The sequence below is a fragment of the Aspergillus bombycis genome (genome assembly GCF_001792695.1).
Source record: "Aspergillus bombycis strain NRRL26010 chromosome Unknown contig00084, whole genome shotgun sequence".
Taxonomy (NCBI): Eukaryota; Fungi; Ascomycota; class Eurotiomycetes; order Eurotiales; family Aspergillaceae; genus Aspergillus; species Aspergillus bombycis.
Genome location: NW_019170086.1, coordinates 26,476 through 39,323, shown reverse-complemented (window position 1 = coordinate 39,323; position 12,848 = coordinate 26,476). Strand labels below are relative to the sequence as shown.

The 12,848-nt window shown below is 49.1% G+C and overlaps 3 protein-coding genes across 3 annotated transcripts; 2 read left to right on the top strand and 1 right to left on the bottom strand.

The window, feature by feature from the left end:
• Positions 1–622: 622 nt before the first annotated feature.
• On the top strand, positions 623–6,635 carry ABOM_008947 (proteasome activator BLM10; the record flags this gene model as incomplete). Its single annotated transcript, XM_022536075.1, has 3 exons — positions 623–1,059; positions 1,116–6,513; positions 6,573–6,635. The coding sequence occupies 3 exons, from the start codon at positions 623–625 to the stop codon at positions 6,633–6,635; spliced, it is 5,898 nt and encodes a 1,965-aa protein (XP_022386436.1).
• Positions 6,636–7,182: 547 nt separating this feature from the next.
• ABOM_008946 (H(+)-transporting V0 sector ATPase subunit a) lies at positions 7,183–9,957 on the top strand (the record flags this gene model as incomplete). Its single annotated transcript, XM_022536074.1, has 4 exons — positions 7,183–7,308; positions 7,383–7,461; positions 7,533–9,001; positions 9,058–9,957. 4 exons carry the CDS (start codon positions 7,183–7,185, stop codon positions 9,955–9,957), a joined length of 2,574 nt encoding a protein of 857 aa, XP_022386435.1.
• A 648-nt stretch (positions 9,958–10,605) lies between these two features.
• fbp1 (fructose 1,6-bisphosphate 1-phosphatase) lies at positions 10,606–11,750 on the bottom strand (the record flags this gene model as incomplete). Its single annotated transcript, XM_022536073.1, has 2 exons — positions 10,606–11,545; positions 11,623–11,750. The coding sequence occupies 2 exons, from the start codon at positions 11,748–11,750 to the stop codon at positions 10,606–10,608; spliced, it is 1,068 nt and encodes a 355-aa protein (XP_022386438.1).
• Positions 11,751–12,848: the final 1,098 nt, after the last annotated feature.

Below are 12,848 nucleotides of genomic sequence, written 5' to 3'. Positions count from 1 at the left end.
GATAGAACAAAAGTTACAAGCATTGGATATAAATGTTGTTCTCACGGAAGACTTCCCGTTTTGGGTAGACAGACGGAAAGAGCTTAGTGTCAAGGGTTAGGCTGCGGTGCAGTTACGTGGAATTATGTCATCAGAAACTTAACTCACTGAGCGATAATACCTCTTTCTACCTTCTTCCAACTGCTACACTTGGGCTTAAAAACTGAATGATTCTTCACACTGCCAGAGCTGTATTTTATTGCGACACGGACAGCACATACTCCTCCTCACCGCTCCCTCTACAGCATATGTCCTCATCGGAGGACTTTCCCCATCATTCGTACTAGCTTCTGAACGTTCCAAAGCTTCTATTGCTGTACCCGGTCGTCCTACTAGCCAAGACCCTTCCTGTTGCCCATGCGAACAGAATTGGCAGTAGGTCACTCTTTGTCATCGATCTTCGCAGCTGGACATTGGGCTACAATCTTCATGTCCAATGTAAGTCCATACCGCTAAAGGCCCATTTACGCGCTGTTGCTATTGATGTCCTCGAACGAAAGTAGTTAACATTGAGTCTTCTAGAGCTCTTCCAAACCTCTCTCATTCCCAACACCTGCACCGCAGTGATCATCGATCCTATTGGATGACGATGGATCAATCAGCCGCGAAGGCCATTTTAACATCAGAAAATTTCCATAATGCGCACGAAGTATCGCGAGCCACCTCACCGGGGGGTGAGCCTGCAGGGATGAACGGGAATGACGAACCCAAGGCACGAGTCCGCCCTCGCACCTATCCGTATTTCAAATATCTACCATATCCGCTCGAAAATGAAACCGAGAGGGAACGGAGTCTGCGGGAGATACTGACCCAGCTCTATGTTGCTGTAGAGGCGGGTGATTTCAGTCCTGGTGCCGTGCACTGGACCAGGGAGCTTAGAGGATGGCTGTCGCTCAAGTTTGATCCGTCCCGTACGGACCGGATCAACCTGGTGAGGCTATATTATGAGCTTTCTCTCGCCCCGGGCATCGATCCAAATGTTTCAGAGCGATTTGCTAGCATGTTTATGTTCCTCACTAAGTAAGCTAGACCCGCCATGACTGCTGTTGTTCATCATGGTACTGACATCGGCACAGACGCAAGCATTATCTGAGGCCCGTTAAGGACCTGACTCTAGACTGGAAGCCTCTTTACAGGGAATTAAAGGCTTTTGTGTTACCTACAGAGTCGGGCTTGGTGCATTCTACGAATTTGAAGAGAAATGTCAAGACACTGACGAAGCTCTGTGCGTTCGTCCAGCTGTACATTGACCCGTGTGAGCTGCCAGCTATGCTGGAAGAGTTTCTTCCTCATTATACCACGTCCTTTTCGGAGGGTGCGTTCGTCGTAGTTGGGTTGATAAACCTATTACTCCCGACGTCACCTCCGCCCGAGACCAGGGAAGACCTACTGCCACATCATTACTTGCCGACGTACTTTCACCTTTGGGCCTTAGTCAGTCGGTCAAAAACATTCGATACCACCTTCCTTGACTACCTCTCGAGGCTGGCTCGTGATTCATTGCCTGCCCAGCAGATACCATTCTCCGAATTTGGTCTTTTCACAAAGGAACAGTCGTCCCTCATCTTCACGGCTATCCTGAGATTGTTGGAGATTCCTGTGGGACAATCCACCTCTCCTTACAGTGCACTGGTGGATATCTCGTCTGGACTAGGCATTATGCTTGACCGAGATACCAGGAAGCATCCAGTAGCACATCACATCGCTCGATGGGTCGTGATGTCGCTCTCTCCCGCATGCCTCGACGCTGAAGAGTCTATTCTGACACAGCTAGAGGGCCTTATACAGGCAGTGGAAACTTTCTTCCATCCATCCAACTCTGGCAGTTGGACAAAAACCTTGTCACAACTCGTCTACTACCTCGCCGACTTCTTCATTATGCGATGGAATCGAGAGCAAAGCGGGGAGATGGAAGTCCCGGCAGAACGAAGATTGACAGAGCCTCTGAAGCGTCGCTTTGTACTCTGTCTCCGTGATGTCATATTCATGGGTATCTATGCTAAAAGCGGTACGGCAATGAGCTTCTCATTGTCTACGCTACAAAGTTTGGCCTTCCTGGAGCCACATCTCATCCTTCCCGGAGCTTTGCAACGCATATATCCATCCCTTCAAGGCTTAGTAGAAGTTCACCGCACGACGTCATCGCTCCGCGCCCTTCAAGTTCTTTCACGAATCATTTCAAGGACGAAGGGATACCGCTGTCACATGACAACTCTACTGGGACTTGCGCTGCCCGGTGTCGATGCCAATGACCTTGAGAAATCTCTGCATGCTTTGTCATTCATCCAGTCTGCTTGCTATAACATACCATTAGCCGACCTAACGCAAGGGAGGGAAGACGTAAACTGTAACATGCTGGCGATGCAATGGATTTCGGGTGAAATGGAGCGTATGGAAGAAGAGGGCGTTGAGGTGCAGCTCAATTATGATCGGGATCTGGATGATGAAACTGAGGAAATGATCCTCCGTTCTTCAACCTGTGGCTTCGGTGACTTCATCATATCGTTTCTTGGGCGAGTCTTTACTCTCCTGGAGAATCTACCAGACGTGAGCAGGGTACGCAACGGCTCTCCCGAGGAGAACATTGTGAATACCCTACCTGCCACATTCATGCCGCTTCTGTCATCCCTCTCGCCCGAGTATTACGATATTGCCTTGTCGAAGGTTGTAGACTTCGTGTCCAATCACGTTATTCATCAAGCGCGAGATGCGATGGCCTTTATCTGTAACTCGGTTTGCAAGGTCAACCCAGAAAAAGCTCTGAAGCGCTTTATTCCAGTGCTGATACAGGCTATCCGTACTGAGATCGACGACAATGGCGCTGGCTCCACCAGGACTACTGGAACGGATGTCCTCCCCCGAGACCGTGGCTTGGTTTGGAATGTCAGTATGCTGAGCATGTGTGTTGTTCATGTCGGCGATGCTGTGCTAGCTCACAGGAAAGAGCTCTTCGACATTGCGGTGTATATGCAACAGAAATGTAGGGGCATACCGACTGTTCATATCTCGAACTTTGTGCATCACCTTCTCTTAAACCTTACGGGCACTTATACTGCGGACTACTCCTTATATGAGCCCAATGTCGCTGCTCAGGGTGTACAACCTGAGCTTTGGAGCTATCAGCCAGATCCCAATAATTTAACCGTAAAATGGCATGTGCCAAAACGTGAAGAACTCGAGTTTGCCGTCGAGCTATTCAAGAGCCAGGCTGAGTCTGCCCTAAAACAATTGACCGATCTCACCAATGAGACATCCAGTGTCAAACGAGATGGAAGTGGCAAAGCGTGGTCGGATGACGTTACTAGGAACCTGGTTCTACTACGACTTATCATTTCTGGTATCTCTGTGCTATTTGATCCAAAGGCTGCGTCGCAGACGAAAGCCAATGGAGTAAATGGGTCGTCCAAATCATTGGCCGATATTGATATGGTAGATGGTGAACATGGCTCCCAGGATGAAGATCCCGATTCATTACTTGACAGCTCGGATGAAGCTACAGTTAGAGAATCATTCTTCTACCCTACCGGCTATCCACTAAAGGAGACCGATTCGATGTACACTACTATCCATGACATCCGGGAGAGAGCAGGTTGGGTTCTTCATGAGGTGCATAGGTTCTTGTCGGACAAGCAAGAGGATGATGTGCCTTGCTTCAGCGCTCTGTACTCAGCTTATCGGTCATGGTTTGTGGACGTTGGCATTGAAAGATCTGCCCATGTCCTTGACAGGGTCACGCGTCTCCTCGCCGCAGACATTCATCCCTACAAAATGAGTGGCATCCGCAAAGACTACCCTCGTCCGTTGTTGGTTCGCAGAGCCAATGTCTACCATTTACAGCGCCTGAGGCACAATGCAGCCCCTCGGCGGCGGTCTCAACTAGACGAGATCCTGCTCTTGGATATCGCAGAATCATGCGTCTCCCTCTATACCGAGACTCGGCGCAATGCTCAAAGTGCAGGGGAGTCTGCTCTTAAGGCTGTGTGGGGGGCTCGCCTTCTTGTTATCCCACCCCTAATGAAGGCTCTGCAGAAAGGCATCAAAGAAAACGACCACGCCCGGATCAAAGGTGCATTGTTTTCGTTACTCCTAAGCAGCGTCGCGAAGACCGTAGGCCGCCATTGGAAGTACGCCCCAACCTTGGTAAGAACTTTCATCGACGCAAGCGCAGTCGACAAACCTTCCGTACAAAGAATCTGCTCGGGCGCGGTTTATCAAATCATGGACTATGGCCGCGCTATGGAAAGGATGGCTATTCTTGATCGGAATATCGTTGAGGCGATCGCTCCGAAAAAGGATGTTCAGGATGAGATCCAGCATAAGCGCAAGAATATCAACAGCAAGCGAGCCATCATTGAAAAGAAGAAAGCTGACCTGGCTGAAGAACTGGTAAATTTGGCCAGAGTATCGCATTGGAAAGTTGCCAGCCGAGCAGCCACCATCGTGATCACCATGGGTCTTAGATTTGATTACGTTGCAAGTGAGAACCTAATAGACCTTGTAACTCAAGGGTCTATCGATGACCATCCGGGATTGCGCGGCATGTATTCCCAAGCTCTCATCGCCTTGTTCACCATGGTAGATGTTAGGGCTATTTGCAACCATGACTACAAGAATTACATCCTGGGCCATCAACACTTCCCTTCTAAGATCAATGTGGCTACCAAGCGACACAAAAATGGCTGGACAAAGGAGTATCTGTCGAGCTTTGCCAAACCGGAGGCTGAGTACTATGTTGACCATGACTTCCCGGGATGGCTTGTGTGGGCCGAAAGCATGCCTGCGTACAAGTCGAACGTTGAGCGCGACATCGAGTATGACGAAACTGAGTGGAAAGTACGGGCTAACATGGGGAAACTGTTCGATCGAGCTTGGTTCAACAAGTTTTTCATGTACTTGAAGCAAGAGCCACGGGACCCTACTGCTGACAAGTTCCGCATGCCCTGCGCAATGATGCTTCTGTACGCCTTCGAATTAATGCTCCGGGATGGATTGACCGCTGCTAAATTCAAGGACATTCAAGAAGAAATCGAGGCTGTTTTTGAAGACGGTAGCGATAAACATCAACACAGAGCTACTGCGGAGATCCTCGGTGCTCTTATAAGCTCTGTTGCCGATACAAGCGTGGAGAAACGGACATTGGTTTGGGAATACGCTTTCCCGATTGTGCGTAAAATCTTTACTGATGGACTAACTCCGGAAAACTCCGGATACTGGACGACGTTCCTTCATATGATCCTTCAATGTCGTGACCCACGAAGAGCGTGGCCCCTGGTCGATTGGCTTGCGAGCTTTCGGCTAGATATGTCGACAAATGCTGCTTTCAAGGAAAGCTCCAAGATCAATCTGCTGCATCAAGCCATCATAGATGCAGGGTGGCATTTCCAACTTGAAAAGCCCATCGTTAGAGATTTTCTGGCGCACCTTGATCATCCATACAAGGGCGTCCGCGAGGCGATGGGCCAAACGATTGCAACCATCTATCGCACACGGTATCATGAATCATACGCCGATGTTAAGACCCTCCTTGCGGCACAGGAGGCTGCGTCATCAGTGGGCACATATCCATATCAGCCCACCGAAGAATTCACCAAAATGATACATGATATCTTCACTGACATTGAGAAGTGGCGGCGCGAGAGGATCCCAGGTCAGCAGACGCCGTCATCTTATACTTCAGGATGCAAGACAGTGCTTCTCTGGCTGGACTCCACTCTTTCGTCGTATGAGTGCACGCAGTTGGTTCCCTTCTTCCCAGACGTGTTCACAGGACAACTGCTACACATGATGGATGTAAAGGAAGATCCAGAGCTCCAATCATTGGCCTATCATGTTTTCCGACATTTGCCCAACATCCCGTACCCCGCCGAGCAGAACTCTGGGTTCATCCAGTCCCTCATTCACATAGGACAGACGTCACCCTCATGGCATCAGCGTCTGCGAGTTATGATCAACATTCAAATCATTTACTTCCGCCGTCTATTCCTGCTTTCCGTCGCTGATAGAGACAAGCTTTTTGAGTGTGTGGCGAACATGTTAGAAGACCCTCAGCACGAAGTGAGGGCTGGGGCATCAGCTACCTTGTCTGGCATGATTCGTTGCTCACCCGTATTTTTGCGCGAAGAGATGGTTAGCCGGTTCAAGCAGCGATTTTCGAAAATACTGATCGACAATCCTCTCCCAAAACGCCCCAAAATCCTTCGGTCCGGCTTGTCAACCCCAGTTTCATCTGGGGCTGGCACTCCAACACCTGAGCATGCTCGACTCATAATCACGAGACACGGTGCAGTTTTAGGTCTTGGTGCGCTAATCCAAGCATTCCCGTACAATAGTCCGCCGCCCACGTGGATGCCTGAAGCCCTGGCTACATTGAGCGTTCGGGCTGCAAACGACCCAGGCGTTGTGGGCTCGAGTGTCAAATCTATAATTAGCGAGTTCAAAAAGACCAGACAAGATACTTGGCATATTGATGCGAAGGTGGGTAGTGATTCATCGTCGAGAGAGAATGATCGTTTGTAAGCTAACATTTTGTGTAGGCATTCACTCCCGATCAGCTCGAAGACCTCTCTGGTGTGCTTTGGAAGAGTTACTTCGCTTAGATTAAGAGGGGCAATACAGACATGTATCTATGACTCGTACAAGTCATACACCACTTTTAGCAAGCTACAACGTATTGGTTGTTCAGTATGTGGCAGTATGAGAATTGGGAATTATTAGAGCATTCGGTATGAATAATGGTGGATTTGGTGGAGGGATAATTCTTCTTAGATTGTTGTTGGATGTGAAAGTTTTAGGTGGCCTTCTTGAATTGAAGGCACATATACCACAGTACACAGCGATATTCACTTCAAAAGCATTTTATGGCATCTATCGCTGCTTAGCAGACTATTCTTCATACATAACTACTACATCTGGGATAGACAGGTGATTAGTTAAGCATCATCCTCCCGTAATCACGTGTCACAACAGCCACGCGGCTCTTCCGCAACCAAAGCTCACCGTCAGCGCTTCTCCTCAACTGCGTCGGCGCCCATCTCTGGCATCTTTATCATTATTTAACTATTGTCGTGCGTACGCCACTGTGGGACTGTTGCGCAGTCTTTGTACCTGTGGTGAACGGAACCTGCTCCAGGCAGCCTCTTCACCATGGCTCCGAAGGATACCTTCTTCCGTTCGTCGGATATGAGCTTGACCCAGCTCTATATCGCCAATGAAATCGGACGAGAAGTTGTCAGTGCCTTGGGAGAACTCGGTCAGGTTCAGTTTAGAGATGTGAGTGGATAATCGAAAACCGGAACAAGCAGCACGACAGTAACCTGGGCTGACATTGATTGGCTTGCAAATAGCTTAACCCTGACACTAATGCTTTTCAACGTACCTTTACCAAAGAGATCCGTCGCCTGGATAATGTGGAAAGGCAGCTGCGTATGGCAACCCATATGGAATAATATGTTCTCAAGGCCGGAAAGCAACTGACGTTATTTTGTCCTCTACAGGATATTTCCATTCCCAGATGGACAAGGCAGGGATCCCAATGCGGTCTTCATCCGAATTCACCGATACATTAGCTGCACCCTTGGCTTCAGAGATTGATGAGCTTGCCGAACGGAGCGAGAGCTTAGAACAGCGGATTGCCTCACTCAACGATAGTTATGAGACTCTCAAGAAGCGTGAGGTGGAGCTCACGGAATGGCGTTGGGTTTTGAGGGAAGCTGGTGGATTCTTCGATCGCGCCCACACTCATACGGAAGAAATACGACAATCATTTGACAACGATGAAGCTCCTCTCCTTCGTGATGTCGAACAGCAGTCCCACCGGGGTCAGAACGGCGAGGCCCAGGGTCAACAATCCTTCCTCGAGATGAATATCGGGTTTGTCGCAGGTGTCATTCCACGTGACCGTATTGGTGCCTTTGAGCGTATTCTTTGGCGAACTCTGCGTGGTAACTTGTACATGAATCAGTCAGAGATTCCCGAGGCTATCATTGACCCGACGACCAACGAGGAGTCTCACAAGAATGTGTTTGTTATTTTCGCCCACGGAAAGAACATCATCGCGAAAATCAGGAAAATATCCGAATCTCTTGGTGCTTCACTGTACGGTGTTGACGAGAACAGTGAGCTGAGACGCGATCAGATTCATGAAGTAAATACACGCTTGAGTGATGTGGATAACGTCTTGCGCAATACTAAGAATACGCTCGATGCGGAACTTACACAGATTGCCCGCTCGCTTGCGGCCTGGATGATCATCGTCAGGAAGGAAAAAGCTGTCTATGACACACTCAACAGATTCTCCTACGATCAAGCGAGAAAAACGCTAATTGCGGAGGCCTGGTGTCCAACAAACTCGCTGCCGTTGATCAAGTCGACGTTGCAGGATGTGAACGACCGTGCTGGCTTGAGTGTGCCTACTATTGTTAATCAGATCCGGACTAACAAGACACCCCCTACCTATATGCGGACAAACAAGTTCACGGAGGCTTTCCAGACCATTGTCAATGCGTATGGTATCCCGAAATACTCAGAGGCCAACCCTGGATTGTACACAATCGTCACCTTCCCATTCCTGTTTGCCGTCATGTTTGGCGATTTCGGTCACGGTGCTCTCATGACTATGTGTGCTGCTGCAATGATTTTCTGGGAGAGGAAGCTTCAGAAGACCAAGTTAGATGAACTGACGTATATGGCATTCTATGGCCGATATATTATGCTGATGATGGGTCTTTTCTCCATGTACACTGGTCTTATTTACAATGATATCTTCTCCAAGTCGTTCACGGTTTTCTCAAGTCAATGGAAGTGGCCTGAGATCACCCATACAGGCCAGGCAGTTGAGGCTTCCCTGAAGGGCGACTATCGTTTTCCCTTTGGACTTGACTGGAATTGGCATGAGGCTGAAAACTCTCTACTGTTTACGAACAGTTTGAAGATGAAAATGAGTATCCTGCTGGGCTGGTCTCACGTAAGTCCTTCCATTCAATGGATTGTTGTTCACTGCAGAAACTAACCAATTTACAGATGACCTATGCTCTTTGCTTGCAGTATGTCAACGCTCGCCACTTCAAGTCTAAGGTTGATATCATTGGCAACTTCCTCCCGGGAATGATTTTCTTCCAGTCTATTTTTGGGTACCTTGTCCTTACTGTCATCTATAAGTGGTCGGTTGACTGGCCAGCCAGGGGCCAGTCACCCCCAGGGTTGCTGAATATGCTCATTTTCATGTTTCTCTCTCCTGGTACAGTTGAGGAGGAACTCTACCCAGGCCAAGGCTCTGTTCAGATGATCCTATTGCTTCTTGCCGTCGCGCAAGTACCTGTCATGCTCCTCTTCAAGCCATTCTACCTCCGCTGGGAGCATAACCGTGCCCGTGCTCATGGATACAGAGGCCTTGGGGAACAGTCAAGAGTCAGTGCGCTTGAAGACGATGGCGATATGGATGGAGGACTTACTGGGGGCCACGACAGCATGGTCAGCGAGAGCGAGGGGGTAGCTATGATTGCCCAAGACCTTGGAGAGGAAGAGCACGAAGAATTCGACTTCTCTGAGATTATGATCCATCAGGTCATTCATACCATTGAATTCTGTTTGAATTGTATTTCTCACACTGCGTCTTACCTGCGTCTGTGGGCTCTTTCTCTGGCCCATCAACAGCTTTCGATCGTTTTGTGGACTATGACTCTTGGCGGTGCCTTCGAGCAGGAGTCTCCCACCCTTCGTGTGATTATGATTGTCGTCTCCTTCTACTTGTGGTTCACTCTGACAATCGCCATTCTCTGTGTCATGGAGGGAACTAGCGCCATGCTCCATTCGCTTCGTCTACACTGGGTCGAGGCTATGAGCAAGCATTTCATGGGCGAGGGTATACCATTTGCTCCGTTCAGTTTCAAGGCGCTCCTTGAGGAGGATCCCGTTGATTAATCTGGGCGTCCTGATCCGTTCTTTTCCTTCCTTTCATTTTGGATTATATGTACTCTAGTTCCCTATGGGAATCAATTAAACTCTAGACACCAATTGGCTTGTCTATATCTAACCTCGCCTTTGCTCCCTCGCTCCTAAACCCTTAGTGCATTCATATACCTGAAAACTGTTGCAATTCTACTCGATTTAAGTTTGCCTGTCTCGTTGGACTTCTATGTAGACAGTGTCAGCATGTTCTCTCTTGATTAAACATTGGCTGTACTAGAATATATATCCAACTAGTACTCCGTACTGTGCTATTCAACTGGTAGTGATTTAGGGAGTAGAACCAGGGACATTGAAACCCATTGTGAAAACATCATGGAAGTTGCGTCCGAGTTACGATTTGGGGCTAGATATATATCCACCCTATAAGGCTGTATCTGGCATTGGCAAGTAGAATATAAGGCGATTCGATCAGGGAAATCAACCCGAGAAGAACTGCGCTGTTATATAAATTTTCAAATGTTTATTTCAATATTTATTTAGTTCAGGACGCTTTTCATACATTAAATACCCATGACCATCTTCATTAAATACCGTCCCGTGGCGAAATCACCAGAACTCCCACGGGTATAAGCTGGCCACATACGGGCCAATAAATTCAACTCATTTCTTGTACTTGTTATAAGTGTCGATGATCTTCTGCACCTCGTCCTTCGAGCCGAGGAACACACCACTCTTGTCGTGGATGTGCTCAGGGACAACGCTTAGAAGGCGCTCCGTGCGAGAGTTCACAGCAAGACCACCGGCGTTCTCAAATATCATAGCCATGGGCGAGCACTCGTACAAAATACGCAGCTTACCCTTGGGAGCCTTCTTGTCGGCCGGGTAAGCGAAGACACCACCGTAGAGCAGTGTCCGGTAAGCATCGGCCACCATACTACCGATGTAACGAGCACTGTAAGGCTTCTCGCCCTCGGGGGGAAACTTCAGTGAGTGGAAGTAAGCGTTGGTCCACTCGTCCCAGTAGCTGCTATTACCCTCGTTGACGGAGTAGATGGCGCGCTTGGTGGGGATGGTCATGTTGGGGTGGGTGAGGATGAATTCGCCCAGAGAGTTCTCTAGGGTGAAGCCGTTGACGCCACCATCGCGCATGGTGATGACGAGCTGGGCGGAGGCACCGTACATGGTAAAGCCGGAGGCGACCATCTCGGTACCGGGGAGGAGAATGTCCTTGGGGGAGACCTTGTTCTCGGGACCCAGGACGGAGTCGGGCAGCTTGAAAATGCCGAAAATAGTTCCTACCGAGACGCCAGCGTCCAGGTTGGAGGATCCATCAATGGGGTCGCAGACGACTGCGTAGCGGGCGTAGGGGTGCTCGTCGAAGATGATGGCTTCTTCTTCTTCTTCCGAGACAAGGATGCGACATTTACCTGAGCCGCGCATGGCGGAGATGAAGATGTCGTTCCCGATTACGTCGAGCTTCTTCTGGTCATCGCCTGTGGTGTTTGAGGAACCTGCCAGTCCGGTCAGGTTGATTAAGGATGCACGACGGATGTAGTAGGCGATAGACTTGAAGGAGAATTGAAGAGCGTGGTAGAGGAGTCTAGAGGGGTGGTTATAAACGGTTAGTTCCTCTTTCCTTCAGCGTTGATTCTACTGGGACTATGGGCTTGAGCGTACGTGAAGTCACCAGTGGCTTCTGGCACCTTGGTTTGTTCTTCCGTCAAAAACCTTGTGAGGGTGACGATGTTTGTGTTGATGTTCTCCTGTCCCACAGGGGGCGCACCGTTGTTCTCGTGTCCGGACATGGTTGGTGATGTTGATTTGGGATTCTTGAGCACAGAGGGGGGATATGCGCAGATGGTTCAGGAGGGGAGATCAAGTTGGTTCTGGGGTGCAATGGACCGGTTTAAAGTAATGCGCAACCTCGGTTCAACGGAGAAAGCAGGAAGACTAGGGCACCAATGGACGTGAGGTGATAATGGTCGGGTGTAGGATTCAAGTACGTAAGTCAGTCAGAGATTAGGTCGGTCGATACAAACTGGAAGACTGGAAGAGCAGACAGAGGAAGTATAAATAGTATAGACAGTATAAATAGTATCATGAAGGATCTGTATGATCATCGTGCACAGGGTCATAGGAGCAATAATATTTTGCCGGTGGAGACCATGTTTGAGTAAGGAGAACGTCAGTCCAGATCATGGACAATACGGGCTCCATTGACGCAATGCGGTACGAACGGAGACTCAGTACTGTGTTACTGCGTAGTCCTGGTTTTCGTCATCGTCTCCCCGCAGTCCCCGCCGCTCTTGTCTCTCCCGGCTTTTCCCTGTTTTTATTTTTGTCCGCCTCCGATTCCCCCCGCAGTCAAGAACCGGTCCGTACGGAAACTAGAATGGGTTCGATGGATATGATATCAATGGTTTTCATACTTGTCGGCAATTGGGAGGGTAACTCATCCCCATGGATGTAACCGATACCAAGGTCCGATCTCTTATCAGCGACCCAATGTGCTTTGAAACCATATTACAGTCAATAGTGTTCTGTATTGCCTAAAGAAATGCCGCTTCAAACAGATAGCTCTGGTCTGCGCTATCGTTCTCGCGCAAATTAAACCTATAGCCGGAAGTGGATATCTCCTGGTCAGCAGACGCGATAATTTTTGATCGCCCACGTCAAACTATTATTGAACTATTCGAGTCTCGGCCGTTCTGTGAAGCAATCCTCTGCTCCTTGTTCGGGTTTCTTTCCTCCGTCGATCGCACCCTTTTTCAGGTCAGCTGACTGGATGTCGCTTACCTAAGCCATTACCTACTCACATCCCGTGACTCTTTCCAATCTAACCGGATTAGGCCTCGGTAAAATTAGCTCCGGTGGGAGCGCAGCTTGAAAAAGTTCGACACGCT